The following is a 14739-nucleotide window of genomic DNA, read 5'->3' on the forward strand; positions in this document are numbered from 1 at the left end:
AAATTCTATTTTTCATAGGGCCCCAATAGTGTTAATCCGGCCCACTAGATAAGTGGGATATCCCGAGAAAATACTTGGAAGAGGTAAAAATGTATTTATTTTATAGCGGTCGAATTTATTTTGTATAAATGCGCCTCTCGTGATTTTTATCCAAATTGAGGCTAACGGCAGAGATTTACCGCGTCCAAGGCTTCAATAATTAAAAATATCCAATTGGCAAATAATTTTATTCCAAAACATTGTTAAATCGAAAATATCAACTTCAAACTTTCGGAAACTAACTCAGTTCTTTTCTCCATTATAATAAATTAAGCTAAGCCTAAAATCCTGGGTACGTTGGTGGTGAGCTAAGAAAATCGAAAAATTCGCGAATGAGAGTGAAATTCCGCCACGTGGCTACACCAAGGAGAATAAGGTTTTCGCGCTGTATAAAATCCTCCTTGGAAAACCAACTTACGACTTGTAGAAGAAAACATAGTTCCAAACCAAGCGCCCCCCTACATGGCCACTTGCGTTGCCTTTTAAAGTGATTTTAGCTAGGAGGATGGAAATACTGGAGGGGAAATATGGAATTCATAGGCCTGGAAATGTGGGGAATTCGGACATAAGATACTAGAGACACCTAGCGGACACCGTAGTCAAAATTTCGTCCGCGTGTTCGTTGGGACTTGGTTAGAAATGCGTGCCGGTTTTAAAATCGTGTTAAAGATTTATTTATTTTGTCTTCAAATTAAATAAACGTCTCCGAAATTAGTTAGTGTTTCAACTTGTACAAAAAATCCTTGTGAATAGAATGAAAAGCAAAATTTATAGAGACAAAACATTCCGCCTATTTTTACGATGTATGTATGTCCGAAATTGTATAGCTCTCCGAAGCAGAGTTGCCAGAAAACTTTTAAGAATCTCGCCCAAAGTATGTGAAAAACCAGCCCAATTTCCGTCCAAACCATAGAAATCGGATAACAAACTAGAACGATTTTGGAAATTTTGTCGTGGGTTCCGGTTAGAACTTTTAAAAAACCCTGCCTTTGGTCCATGCTTTTCGTTTGGTTGTCAACGAAAGTTACGCCATCGGTGCCAAACTGGTGAACTAACACTCCATTTCGCCTAAGATTAAATGGCCGACTTTAGCTCGACGCTCGACGCTAACGCGGTTTTTTTTAAATCTTTAAAGTAACTTATGTTTAATTAAAGTTGAAGAATGGCTCAAAACTGCGTAATCAAATCGTGTAAGAGTACATACTCAAAAGAAAACATCTTTTCACAGGTTAGTGTTAGAAATAGTTTTCTTTTTACCATAATTTCCAATCGCTAAGAACGCACTAAAAAACGCGTTTCTTTCAAATCATAGAAAGCTAGTTATTTTTAATAAAAAATTAAGAATGGTTCAAAATTCCGTAATTAAATACAAAACAAAAACATATCTTTTCACTGGTTACTGTTAGAAATAGTTGTTTTACGAGCAATGGTTATGGGGGAAACCGGTGCACAGTAATGATTTATCGCGAATATCTACGTTAGTATTGTATGTACGGCTATAAACCCAATTATGAACATTAGGCTATTTCCCAGAAACAATGTTCTATAAACATTTTACGTACGAGCAATCGTTGTGTCGTATTCGCGGTTTTAACGTTGTACCCGAAACGCGTCTTACAACTTTGCGCCTTCTTTGACTTAAAACGCATCCGCCGCTCTTCATGTAACCGCGTTTAAAATTTACCACCCAGCTAACTCTTGTTATTTTTGCAATAAATCGCTTGAAAATGAAGCTATTGTGAAGGTTGTGTGAGACAAAATGATGGGAAAGTCGGAATAATGGGTCACTTCAATTTAAGTTCATATTGACTGCCGTAAGGAATAAATGCAAAAGACCAGTATCAATGCTTTGAAAAGAAAACACGACACTGTTGAGACTGTTCGACATGTAGAACGCGAGCGAATCAACCTACCAAATGATATAAGAAATATTCAACATACAAATTTTCCCGTTTATATGAACTTAAATGTATTATAAAATCGTCTTGAAAAATCGTTTATTGCTTTATAACATTAAAAAATAATATTCTTAATGCGCCATGTAGATAATCGAACATCTGCTCGTCTAGGTAAAGTTTGCGTTGTCAACTCGCGTATTAGAAAGCAAAATGAAATTTTAGAAAGTAGGTTATAATTCGGAACGATATTAATACTTTTCGCGAATTTGGTCATCAGTGCATTATAAATATGACTTGAAATAAGTTTCAAGGTTTATTTAAAAGCTAGTTTCATAACTTTTCATCGATTGGTTCGTTCAGAATTATTCTTTAAAGTAGACGAAAATTTGAAGGCAGTGAATCTTTCCAGTCTTACGCCTCGTTTTAATCTACTGCGTATTTTGAAACGGAAAACCCCGATTACTATCGTTAAATCTTGGATTAATAATATGATATTTTTAATACGAAACAAATAACGAAATACGTGGAATTTTTGGCGTTAAATAAGCTTAGAACGTATTTCGTTATTTGTTTCTTATTACAAGGAGCGTTCGCCAACATTTAACCAAGATTTAACGATAGTAATCGGGTTTTTCCATAGATATAGGTAACGTATATAAAGGTCTAGATAAAATATTTCAAAGGGAGTGAATACGGAGGTGAGAGCTAGCAGAAACGCGTAATTTCTGCAGGCTATCCTTATAAGGCGCTATCTATCGGTAAGAAAGCTCGTACTACCGTCGCGAGAGCCATTGTAATGATTATCTCCTGCTTAAAAATTATACTAAAAGTCACCAACAGATGGTGTCTAAAGACTACGGCCTGCGGAAAGGTCACGCACTTAGTACTAAAATGCTAAGAGAGCTCGCGCTCTTGGTCACATGCCTTCCTCGGTGTCTGCTAGGTGTCAATTCCGTATTTTATGTTAGGCTTAGACGCCCCGAAATTTATCTAGACCTTAATCTACATTTCTTATATCTATGGGTTTTTCCGTTTCAAAATACGCAGTAGATTAAACCGAGGCTTAAGACTGGGCAAGATTCAGCGCCTTAAAATTTTCGTCTACTTTAAAGATACATTCTGAACGAACCAATGGATGAAAAGTTATGAAACTATCTTTTAAATAAACCTTGAAACTTATTTCAAGTCATATTTATAATTCACTGATGACAAAATTCGTGAAAAGTATTAATATCGTTCCGAATTACAACCTACTTTCTAAAATCTTATTTTGCTTTCTAATACGCGCGTTGACAACACAAACTTTACCTAGACGAGCAGATGTTCGGTTATCTACATGGTGCGGGGAAAATATTATTTTTGAATGTTATAAAGCGATAAACGATTTTTCAAGACGATTTTATATTACATTTAAGTTCATATAAACGGGAAAAAATGTCAGTGGAATATTTCTTATATCATTTGGTAGGTTAATTAAAGTTTAATTATCGCCAACTTTACATTAATTTCAATGGGGTGGGGGGAAACCTTTTAACCAAGTTACGCGCGAGCGCGCCTCTAGAGGCAGCGCAGATGGCGTTACTGTCGTTTTAGCCAAGAATCTAATCGGTACCTTGTCAGCCATTCGATTAAGCGTTCTAGTTTGTTATCCGATTTCTATGGTCCAAACCAAAATCCGAGATTTTACGAAACCGCCCAAATCCCGCCCAAGGCAAAATAGCATTATGGCCCTTCAGTTCTTAAATTCATGCCAACAAGATAGTTTTTACTCTAATAACATTAAAAAGGGCGAGTCACTGTGCCCTTTCCTAGGTCCCTCTAAGGGAGCGTCCATTAATTACGTGAGGTGATTTTGACGATTTTTCAACCCCCCCCCCCTCCCCCCTTGGTGAGATGTCGTGAGATTTGGCTAAACCCCCTCCCTCCCCCCCTAATATCACGTGAGATTTTCAAAATGCGTATTTTTAGTGTAAATACGTTAGTATGTGTTTGATAGCGTTAAATTTATTTAAAAAAACCAATTTGCTTTATTATTTATATTTAAAGGGAATATAACCTGCAAAGCAATCTTTACGGAAGACCCCTTCAATTTTTCAAATGTCCCTGTACAGTGGCGCCAAACATTTTTAAAGCCAAAGGCAAGAGCGGCCAGAGCTGCAAGCGTTGGTGTTCCACACCAAATACCTGAGGTTATATTCCCTTTAAGACTAGTTTAATAAGACTAGTATAGACAGAACGTTGTCTGGAAACGGTCTATTAACATAACATGTAAATACGCCACCGTCGTGTATTCCGTTTTATGAACAAATTCAAGGCAGTTGCAAAATAAAGTAGAACTCCTTAAATTGCAAATAACAAGGTGCACAATGCACATGTGTTCAAGCCTTTGAATTTGATTTTTCGTCAATGTTTTACGATTACTACTTTTTACATCAAACCCCGTGACTGATCATCGATATTTTAATTCTTAAAACCTATTAAAAATTGTTTAATTTAAATTTTATTCATTCATATTTAATAAAAAACATTTCAATCTTTTCTTTTGTTCCCTTTGATAATTTGTTTGATTGATAACTAACTTGAACTAAGTGATTTTGTTTCTTTAAATTGAGAGTTGATGATCAATAGTAGGCCTTATGGTGGAGAAATGCGGGTAATTAAAAAATAAATAAAAATTGACATAGGCTTTCAAACGATTTCTACCTATTTTTCGGCTTAGAGGGGGCGTCCATTAATTACGTGAGGCGTTTAGGGTACAGTGATAGTGCATATAGTTAAGAATTAAGCTTAATAATCCTGAATTAACGTTTAAGATCGAAAATCTTAAAATCGAAAGTGAAACTAAAACTATTGCTTTCCTCAAACACCCCATATTTTTCTGATGTAGTAGGGTACACTACCACACAAAATATAATAGTTTGTTTAGGTAATACTAATATACCATTATATAAAACCCATTTTAATTCCAACTAATTCTAAGGTTCTACGTAGGCTATGATGGGAAAATATAATAATAAAACCTTTATAGTTATTCTCTTTACCGAAAAAACACGTTCAAACAATCTTATTCTGTTAAAATACCTTGAAGCCTATGTCAATTTTTATTTATTTTTTAATTACCCGCATTTCTCCACCATAAGGCCTACTATTGATCATCAACTCTCAATTTAAAGAAACAAAATCACTTAGTTCAAGTTAGTTATCAATCAAACAAATTATCAAAGGGAACAAAAGAAAAGATTGAAATGTTTTTTATTAAATATGAATGAATAAAATTTAAAGGAAACAATTTTTAATAGGTTTTAAGAATTAAAATATCGATGATCAGTCACGGGGTTTGATGTAAAAAGTAGTAATCGTAAAACATTGACGAAAAATCAAATTTAAAAAAATATCAGCTTCAACCAACTTTTGAAACCCGCCCAAAAACCGGCCTTCCGTCCAACGATTTTTTCCCCGGAACTACCTTCGAAAAGGAGCCCATCTGGCAACTCTGGGCTCTCGCGTTGCCGAAGCTAAAACAGCGAGTCCGTGATGGGGGAATACAAATTTCTGTTCCATGTACGCAGAATTATATTCCTAGATAGTAGCGTACAGTTTTTGGGCACTCTCATCACCCTAAATACACCTGAAATGATCGTCCACTAACTTCAAGGGCCTGCTGTACCGTCGCTAAACCACTGCTTAGGGGCCCTGTCCTAAGTTCCTAACAAATCAATTAGATACCCGGGCACCATTAGTTAACAAAACAATAAAAAATACGACGATCAAGAGAAGTTCAATTGAATTGAAGGAAATAATCAAAGGTTTAATTATGTCTAATGCAGAACTGAATTTGTTGTGTTATTGAACATTGTGAGTCGTAAATTACATCATTTGCATGATATGTAATTGATCGCTTTTAAAGGGATCCCTCACTCACAACAGGGGAAGGCATAGGGGTCACAACAAACTGGTTTTGAAGCACACTGCAAGTCTAGATTTTATGTTACCCCTATGCCTCTCCCTGTTGTGAGTGATGGATCCCAGAACCTCAGGTATTTGGTGTGAAACACCCCTTAGAGCATGCACGATTTACGAACCTTGTGAAACACCAACATTTCCCGCTTCCTCTTATGGGTTTAGATATTTTGGCGCTACGTCATGAATTTTAGCTTCATTTCCTGCTACTATAGGGCCCTAATTACGTGGTCAAGTTGATTTTCAGTGACGGCTTAATTTGTTATTTGAAGGCGGCGAAAATAATTAAATTCGCCTTTTGAAACTTTTAAATTCCCTTAAAATAATGGACAAAGAAATTAAAATTTAGACGGTGACTCGCCATACCCATACATTAAGCTTTAAGAATAATAAAAATAAGGGGGCCTACTTATTTCCCAATAATCACCACAGCTTCGAAAAAAAGAACTTTACATAGTTATTTTTAACCTCGTGTATGGGTCCTGTGCGGCCGCACCTGCCTAGTTACGGCACTGTAAACAATGCATCAATAGATAGGATGTGTTAATCCCTAGAGTTGGCAATTTCGATAAGGTTTTACCCAAAAAGCTTTTAAAGAATAATCTTTTCCTGGTTGTCCATCATGTACGTATAACGTCTTAAGGCAAAATTGCACTACAGCGGCCTCATGTAATTTCGTGTTTTTTTTTGGTGGAGAATGTAGCACTTGACGCGTAGATTACGAAACTAATTTTTTTTGGGCCGCAAATGATAATTAAATTAATTAACTTAATGTTAAAAATGTACTAATTTTAGGGAATTACCGTGGTTTTGTATTTTTGGGTGGCGGAGAATGTAGCACTTGACGCGTAGATTACGAAACAATTTTTTTGGGCCGCAAATGATAATTAAATTAATTAACTTAATGTTAAAAATGTACTAATTGTAGGAAATTACCGTGTTTTTGTATTTTTGGGTGGCGGAGAGTGTAGCACTTGACGCGTTGATTACGAAACTTTTGTTTTTGGGTCGAAAATGATAATTAAATTAACTAACTTAATGTTAAAAAGTTAGTAGAGTGGAAACCTAAACAAACAGTAACAAGCCGTGGTGTAGGCGACAACCCGACGAAGATAATTACTTCCAAAACACGTAAAAGACGTTACTAAACTCCCCGTATTGGCGCCTGACGGCGCCGCGCACTCGCTTCGCTCAAGCGCTGGGGGCGCGCAGCGCCTCCCCAACCCCATACTAAAAAAAGCGATGGGCCATCTATAACGCGACCTAGAGGACAGTACCAAGCCTTACGCATCAAGTATATAGTGGCCCAATAATAGAAAACACCGAGAAAATGAACAAAAACTGTAAAAGATTTGATAAAGTACAGGAATATCACTTTGTGGCCCAAAAATACAAAACACCGAGAAAATGAACAAAAACTGTAACTGATTTTATACAAAAAGGGAATATCACGTGGAATTCATTAGGACACCGAAACTGTGTTGCCGGCGAACACACGACGGAAATAAGTACAACAAAACACGTGCAAATGCCCAAAAATTAGAAATTTAAAATTACATTAAAATATTAAATAATCATTTGCGGCCAAAATAAAAATTACCCTCGGCATCTACGTGACAAGGTCTATCAGGCGCAACCAAAATTAATATAAAATTCAATGAAAATGAGAAATTTTTAAAATTAAAAAAATTAAGTTAAACAATTAAATAATCATTTGCGGCCAAAATAAAAATTACCCTCGACATCTACGTGACAATGTCTATCAGGCGCAACCAAAATTAATATAAAATTCAATGAAAATGAGAAATTCTTTAAATTAAAAAAATTAAGTTAAACAATTAAATAATCATTTGCGGCCAAAATAAAAATTACCCTCGACATCTACGTGACAATGTCTATCAGGCGCAACCAAAATTAATATAAAATTCAATGAAAATGAGAAATTCTTTAAATTAAAAAAATTAAATTAAACAATTAAATACTCATTTGCGGCCAAAATAAAAAATACCCTCGACATCTACGTGACAAGGTCTATCAGGCGCAACCAAAATTAATATCAAATTCGATGAGGCCGCTGTACTAAACTTCACCCCGTCTGGCATTAGCTTTTCCCCAACTACTAGATGTGAAACTAATATACACTTGGCTGTCTTGTTTATTTTAAATTTTTCGCTTTATAGGACGGCACCTATAGTGCCCATTCGTCCATTAATAACACCAGAAGTAAATAATATAACACTAACCGTGAAACCATAAAACCTAAAAATGTATTATTATACTTTCCCAATCTCGAGGCAGCTTTCAGTGGGCTTAAATTTATCGTCAAAGTTGTGGAAGCATAGTAGCATACACTGCAATTACTTCGTGTATTAACCTGCCTGACTATCGCTACTGTAAGAATTACACTGCCTATGGCGATATATGGGGTTATATAACCATGCATATACATATAATACTTTTAAAAAGTAACTTTTTCAAAATGTATTTTGCAAAGATATAAGTTTGTAGTGAATAAAATTAGTAGTAAAGGAAGTTTAAAACCTTTTTAAGTGTTACATACAAAAAAGTAACATAATACAACATACTGTAATGTGTAATTGAAGGTGACAATTATTTTTACTTTTTACTACATTTTATTATATGATTAAAACAAACACACAATCACATAGTCGTTAAAAATTGTGGAGCTTTAAATGGATTAGGAACATGTTTCTAATCCATGAAAATTAGTTAAAATGCAACAAACAGCCCATAATTGATTTAGCGTTCCTGCCAAATTAAGATTTAGCTCATTATCAAAAACTTGATATTCTTTAACGTGTTGATTAATCTTATGAATGTAGGCTTTCAACAGAGTCATTTCCGGGGTCTCTTTTTCATGAGTTGGATAGTGCTGGCTATATTGCTGAATAAAAGGGGGGTAATTTAGTTTAACTCTTCTGTTAGCCAAGAGATCAGCAATTGGAAAATCTTTTTCAAGCATAACTTCATCAAGGGGTTCCAGCATGTCTAATATTCCACTTCTAATTGTGACTTCACGATCAGTCATATTTCCAGGATACAAAGAACTCACAAACACCAATACTCCACACGGACTCAGGGCAACCAGCCCTTTGAAATTTGAATACTCTTTTTCCATTGAATACATATCAACTGTTTTTTTCGCAATTGCTTTTCGTATTTTTAAGTCATGAATGTATATAATCACTCTAGTGCTACAGAGAGCAGTTTTTTTGAACACATCTGGCATGTTTTTCTGGTTGGCTTCTTTGGTCATCCAAAGGGGAATAGCTCCTAGCATAAAAAACAAATAATTTGTCCAAGTGACAATCATCCCGTTTATTGTGGTTGTAGAAACTTTGAAGTGAATAGCTAAATCCTTAAAGGTCCATCCTCGACGGATTCTTATTAGGAACATGAAAAACTGATCTATCAACGTGACTCTTTCGTGTTTTGGAGCATGCTCCTTTTTTTCGGTTTTGTTGGCCTTTTGCACTTGACCCCATCTCAACATCTTCTCCGCTGTTGGTTCTAAAGATTTAAACACAGCTTTGAAAGTGGTGTAATCTTTAAAACCAGTGTAGAAATTAATTAACTCTGGGTCATTAATAAAGCGCTCTACACTAAAGTGAAACTTATATTTGTGCCATATTGTAAGAATAGTTTGGTGGCTACATCCGACTTCTTCAGCCACCGCCCGGCTACTTGTGTGAGGATTCTGATGCACAAGAGCGAGGGCACGTTCTTCAATGCGTTCATCTCCAGCAAAACGATTAGATCTTGGTTTTCTAACTAGTTTTTGAAATGCTCCATCAGATCTTAAGTTTGCAACAAGTTTTCTGAACGTTTCACGACTTGGCTTTGGTCTATTAGGATAACGCTTGGCATACACAGAAAGGGCATCCCGTGAATTACCATGGCATTCACCATAAATGAGTACCATGTCAGTTTTTTCCGTGTTGGTAAAACGTGGCATTATAGCAACTGGAGACAATCAAAATCCAATATCAGAATTCCATTTCGCTGAATAACTTAATTCAAACTTGGATTAAGCATTATCCTCCGTGGATTAAGAAGCATTAACCACTTTAGCCTCTTTCCGGGCGAGTTTCCTGAGACTATTTTCACGGGTATTTCAATTCGAAATAGTAAACGTCAAAAACTGCTATTTGGTCCCGAATAGTAGTCCAGGCTTCGCAATTGTAGCCTACGAGCGTGTTATAGCCTGTTTTACGGTACTATAAAGCATCACTCTTATAGCAGAGATACTGACAGCGTCTGCTATTGTAGCTCCAAAACAGGCAAAAACAGTTCAAAATAGGCAATTTCTTAATTGGCCTACTGTCATAGTTTTTTTTCTATCCAAATGAAAACAAAAGTACAAACACGTAAACAATTTCTTTTATATATTTTACCTTTTAAAAGCCTTTTGAATTTTTATTTGTTGAATCAATCAATTGATTTCCCCACGAGTTGATCCAACAAAACTATTTGCTCCTTTTTTTTTTTGATAGACCCAAAAGGGCCAAAACGGTGTCGACCCAAGGCCTTAGACACCACCACACAATAACTGATTCATCAGTGTGAGATAAGGTAACAGCCACGCCAACGGGGGGGATACGTGGGGACGGGTGGGTACTATTCCGACCACCCGTTGGGGGATTGGTAGTCGTCCTCACACGGCCATGTACAAACTCTGCCTCCCAGACGCCTGGGATTACACCACTACTCCCGGCAGACTATTTACTCTTCTGTGCCATTCGTCTAGGGGCGTCTCTGCAAGATTCTGGAGAACTGAAAAGAAGCTACCTTCCAGAGGACAGGTGCTACAATCATGTAGTTCCATAAAAAAACCTGCACCAGATCAGATATTTTTGTAATAAAACACACATGACCTTATATTACATGCAGTATTTTTATTATCAGATATGCCGAAAGTATTTATATATATATATAAAGAATAATATCTAATATTTTAGGAACAAGTTTCCAATCCATGGAAATTAGTTAAGATACAACAAACACTCCATAACTGATTAATTGTTCCAACCAAACTCAAATTCAGTTCATTATCAAAAATATGATATTTCTTAATACGTTGATTAATTTTACGAATGTACGCCTTCAAACGGTTTAATTCCGGAGTCTCTTCGCTCTCTGTAGAATATTGATCATTATATTGCTGAACAAACGGAGGGTAATTCAGTTTGGCCCTCCTGGTAGCTAAAAGATCAGAGATGAGAAATTCTTTTTCAACCATGACTTCATCATGAGGCTCTAGAAGTTCTAAAATTCCACTTCGAATTGTTAATTCCCGATCAGATATATTTCCGGTATACAAGGAACTAACAAAGACCAATGCTCCGCAAGGACTCAAAGCGAGTAAGCCTTTAAACGTTGTATGTTCTTTATCCAAAGAATACATCTCAGAGTTGGTCTCTTTCGAACTTGGTTTCTGAATTTTTAGGTCGTGAGTGTATATTATTACTCTAGTATTGCCAAGAGAAGTTTTCTTAAATACATCAGGCATATGTTGAAGGTTGGTATCTCTTGACATCCAAAGGGGAAGAGCTCCAAGCATAAAAAACAAGTAATTTGTCCAGGTTATGATCATTCTACTTATGGTAGACGTTGAGACTTTAAATCGAACTGCCAAATCTTTAGATGTCCAGCCTCTGCGAACACGAAAAAGGAATAAGAGAAATTGGTCTATCAGAATTATTTTCTCATTTTTGAAACACTGTTCGCTTTTGCTGAATTTACTGTTGGGTCTTTGGACCTGACTCCATCTTAGCATTCTTTCAGCTGTTGGTTCTAAAGCCTTGAAGACAGCTTTGAAAGTGGCATAGTCTTTGAAACCGGTATAAAAGTCAATAAGTTCTGGGTCATTTGTGAAACGCTCAACACTGAAAGTTATTCCTTTCAATAATTCAATTTGCTTCTCTAACTGATGATTCCTTTTCATAGCCGCATCTAGGACTTCTTTCATAGTTATCCTGTCACTCTCAATGACAATTTGTGGTGAATTACTCCTTCCCGAGGAAGAGGCATTAGGGTCTTCCGAGGGTTGAAGACAATATCCATGATCAGAACGACCAGGTGGTGGTTGGTAGTAGGAATTAGTAGCTTTAGGAGTTGATGCTTCAGGCTGGTTAAGAGAAATGCAAGTGATACCAAGATCGCTAAACATTTTGTAACAAATATATTAGTACAAACAAATATTCAATTAGCATAATACTTTCATTACTTTTCTTCTTCACTGGATATCTCTTTACCCAGATAGTTTCGTTTCCTCCTTAAAATATTTACCAAATTTCATTAAATCATGAGATATTACTTATGATAGAAACATAATTACCTTCCTTTGTTTTTTGCCCAGTTCATTTGATTTGGTGGAAAATGAGGAACAGCCTCTTTTCGGAGACGAATGTGCCCATTCAAGGTTTTTGCATAATCGGTGATATAAAAATGTCTGGAACATATTTTAGTATTTTTTGAGGCGACCTGAAAATTAATGCAACATGATATATTAAGTGCCCAAGGGTCACACAATTTGAGGATTCGGAAATAGAATGGGTTAAGCTGGAAAGTGACAGAACCAAGGCTTACTTACTTTTTGTTCTGATAAAGGCTCCCGTAACCCTTGTTCAATCGCTCTTAGCCATTTTCCTCGACTTTCAGCTTCTTTAGGAATCGCATGAAATCTTAATTTCTTGCCTGGATCATATCGTGAATCTCCTTTGCAATTTGGAATAGCGCAATGATAAGCAGATGTATTGGCCGCGGAATTGACCGCCATTTTCCTATTACCGGGGGGGGGGGGGGGGGGAGGCAAAATAACCAGAATGGATTTAAGTTGGTATAATAGCAATGAGCCTTCACACCATTTATTTATTTATTATTAAGAAAAATACAAGTTACGAAGCTAGAATAGCTTGTATATAACCCACAGGTGGAAAAGCAAGAAAAAACATTAAACGGTAGAATGGAGAAATTCCCGAGTGCGGCAGCGGAAAGTCCAACGAGATTCAAAATGAAACCAATGGAAAATTAACAGACCCCAGGAAACTATTTAGGTATACACCATAGAAATCTCATAGGTAACTAGAATGCGGCCGTGTAACTGGCAAATGGACCAAACGCCGTGGCAGACGATAGCCAGATCTCAGCCAATCAGAGCTGAAAGAGTGGTTCTGCCAAGAATTTAATGCTCGATTTAATGTCACCAGAGAGAGTGACGTCACCTAGCTCCCGCGATAGTAGCGGAACCAAGGAGGATTATTATCCTCCTTAAGGACCTTAACCGCGGAACCACTCTACGGCCTCTCATTGGCTGAAGGTTCAAAACGAACTGGCGACAAGCTCGGCCGTAGGCGGTAGCATTCTAGTTAACTATGAGATTTCTATGGAATGTCTCAGAAAGATTTTTACGGCCGTGATGAAGCTCGTAGAAATGGGCGTGTCTTAAAGCGGGAACACTCACGAGTAAAACTCTCGCGCCTCGCTACCCTAATACGACGAAAACTCGTCATTAATTAGCATAGAAATCTCATAGGTAACTAGAATGCTGCCGCCTACGGCCGAGCTTGACGCCAGTTCGCCTTGAACTTTCAGCCAATGAGAGGCCGTAGAGTGGTTCCGCCAAGGAGGATAATAATCCTCCTTGGTTCCGTTACTATAGCGGGAGATAGGTGTCGTCATTCTCTCCGGTGACATTAAATTCTTGGCAGAACCGCTCTTTGAGCTCTGATTGGCTGAGATCTGGCGTCGTCTGCCATGGCGTTTGGGCCATTTGCCAGTTACACGGCAGCATTCTAGTTACCTATGAGATTTCTATGTTAATTAGCCTAGTCATGGTTATTATATTATTAGCTTATCTGATTATCTCTTTTGTAACCATACAAATACCTGAAATTAGGTATCACTACACTTAACAACATTATAATTACTTTAAAATATTAAGTACGATAACAAATTGAGGTTTTTAAATCCATTGTTTTATAAGCCTATTTTGCGCGGGAAGATCGCCTATTTGTTACCATGACGATGTATTATTTTCGCGTTAAACCTCGAGCCAATTAATTTGAAATGTCGTGTTACGTCTTACACTTGACGTAATTAAGCCCTGCCTTTTCCTCGACGCGCTTTCGTAACACCGTCCCAATGGAACCTTAGGAGTAAAAACGCGAACAAGTAAAGAGACCAAGAAGTGGGGGAGAAAACTAAGCTTTATTGGGGAAAAATATGCGGTACTTCGGCCGATAGGCCTTCAAGGCGAAAAAAGAAAAAAAAATATATATATATTTTTTTTCGCCTTGAAGGCCTATCGGCCGAAGTACCGCATATTTTCCCCCAATAAAGCTTAGTTTTCTCCCCCACTTCTTGGTCTCTTTACTTGTCCGCGTTTTTACTCCTCACTCTCTAGACCATTGGTGGTTCTCGTGTTTTTGCTCAATGGAACCTTAGACATTCCAAGTGTATACCTCTATAGTTTCCTGCAAACACTAATAGCGAACAATGTAATAAAATGAAAATACAAACAAAAAATTATTAAAGTACGTGACAAATAGAATAACAAAACAAAAAGAAACGATAAATAATGGTCTGAAGAAAGTTATCAAGTTATAAGAGTCCTCTTTATTATGGAGACTACTAAGAAGACCTCGCCGTGCTGCAGCTTGGGATGAACAGGCGAAGAGAATAGCATAATCTGGCACTTTAGTCGCTGAAAGTTGAGACCCCAGCGTGCATCGTACTCCGCGATGTGATATTAAGCGATTGCTGCATGGAGCCGTATAAAGCGCTAAGGGCTTGGCCACAGGCCCAGGCCGCAATATCGTCG

The 14739-nt window shown here is 37.0% G+C and overlaps 1 protein-coding gene across 1 annotated transcript; it reads right to left on the reverse strand.

Annotated features, from left to right (window-relative positions):
- Positions 1 to 10813: 10813 nt before the first annotated feature.
- Positions 10814 to 12699, reverse strand: LOC149949313 (uncharacterized). The gene is made up of 4 exons (XM_090167719.1): positions 12511 to 12699; positions 12256 to 12401; positions 12145 to 12192; positions 10814 to 12079 (listed from the first exon to the last, which is right to left on the reverse strand). Exons 1-4 carry the CDS (start codon positions 12694 to 12696, stop codon positions 10873 to 10875), a joined length of 1587 nt encoding a protein of 528 aa, XP_090023845.1. The 5' UTR covers positions 12697 to 12699; the 3' UTR covers positions 10814 to 10872.
- Between the last annotated feature and the right edge of the window lie 2040 nt (positions 12700 to 14739).

This window comes from Leiobunum rupestre, chromosome 3 (genome assembly GCF_980474605.1).
Source record: "Leiobunum rupestre chromosome 3, qqLeiRupe1.1.hap1, whole genome shotgun sequence".
Lineage (NCBI taxonomy): Eukaryota > Metazoa > Arthropoda > Arachnida > Opiliones > Sclerosomatidae > Leiobunum > Leiobunum rupestre.

What these genes read in the sequence shown, in the direction of transcription:
- LOC149949313 (XM_090167719.1), bottom strand. Translation starts at nt 12,696, where the DNA reads ATGGCGGTCAATTCCGCGGCCAATACATCTGCTTATCATTGCGCTATT. An exon ending in AGCCTTTATCAGAACAAAAA is followed by an intron (nt 12,402 to 12,510) that starts GTAAGTAAGCCT and finishes ATTAATTTTCAG; the next exon opens with GTCGCCTCAAAAAATACTAA. An exon ending in ATATCCAGTGAAGAAGAAAA is followed by an intron (nt 12,080 to 12,144) that starts GTAATGAAAGTA and finishes CAAAATGTTTAG; the next exon opens with CGATCTTGGTATCACTTGCA.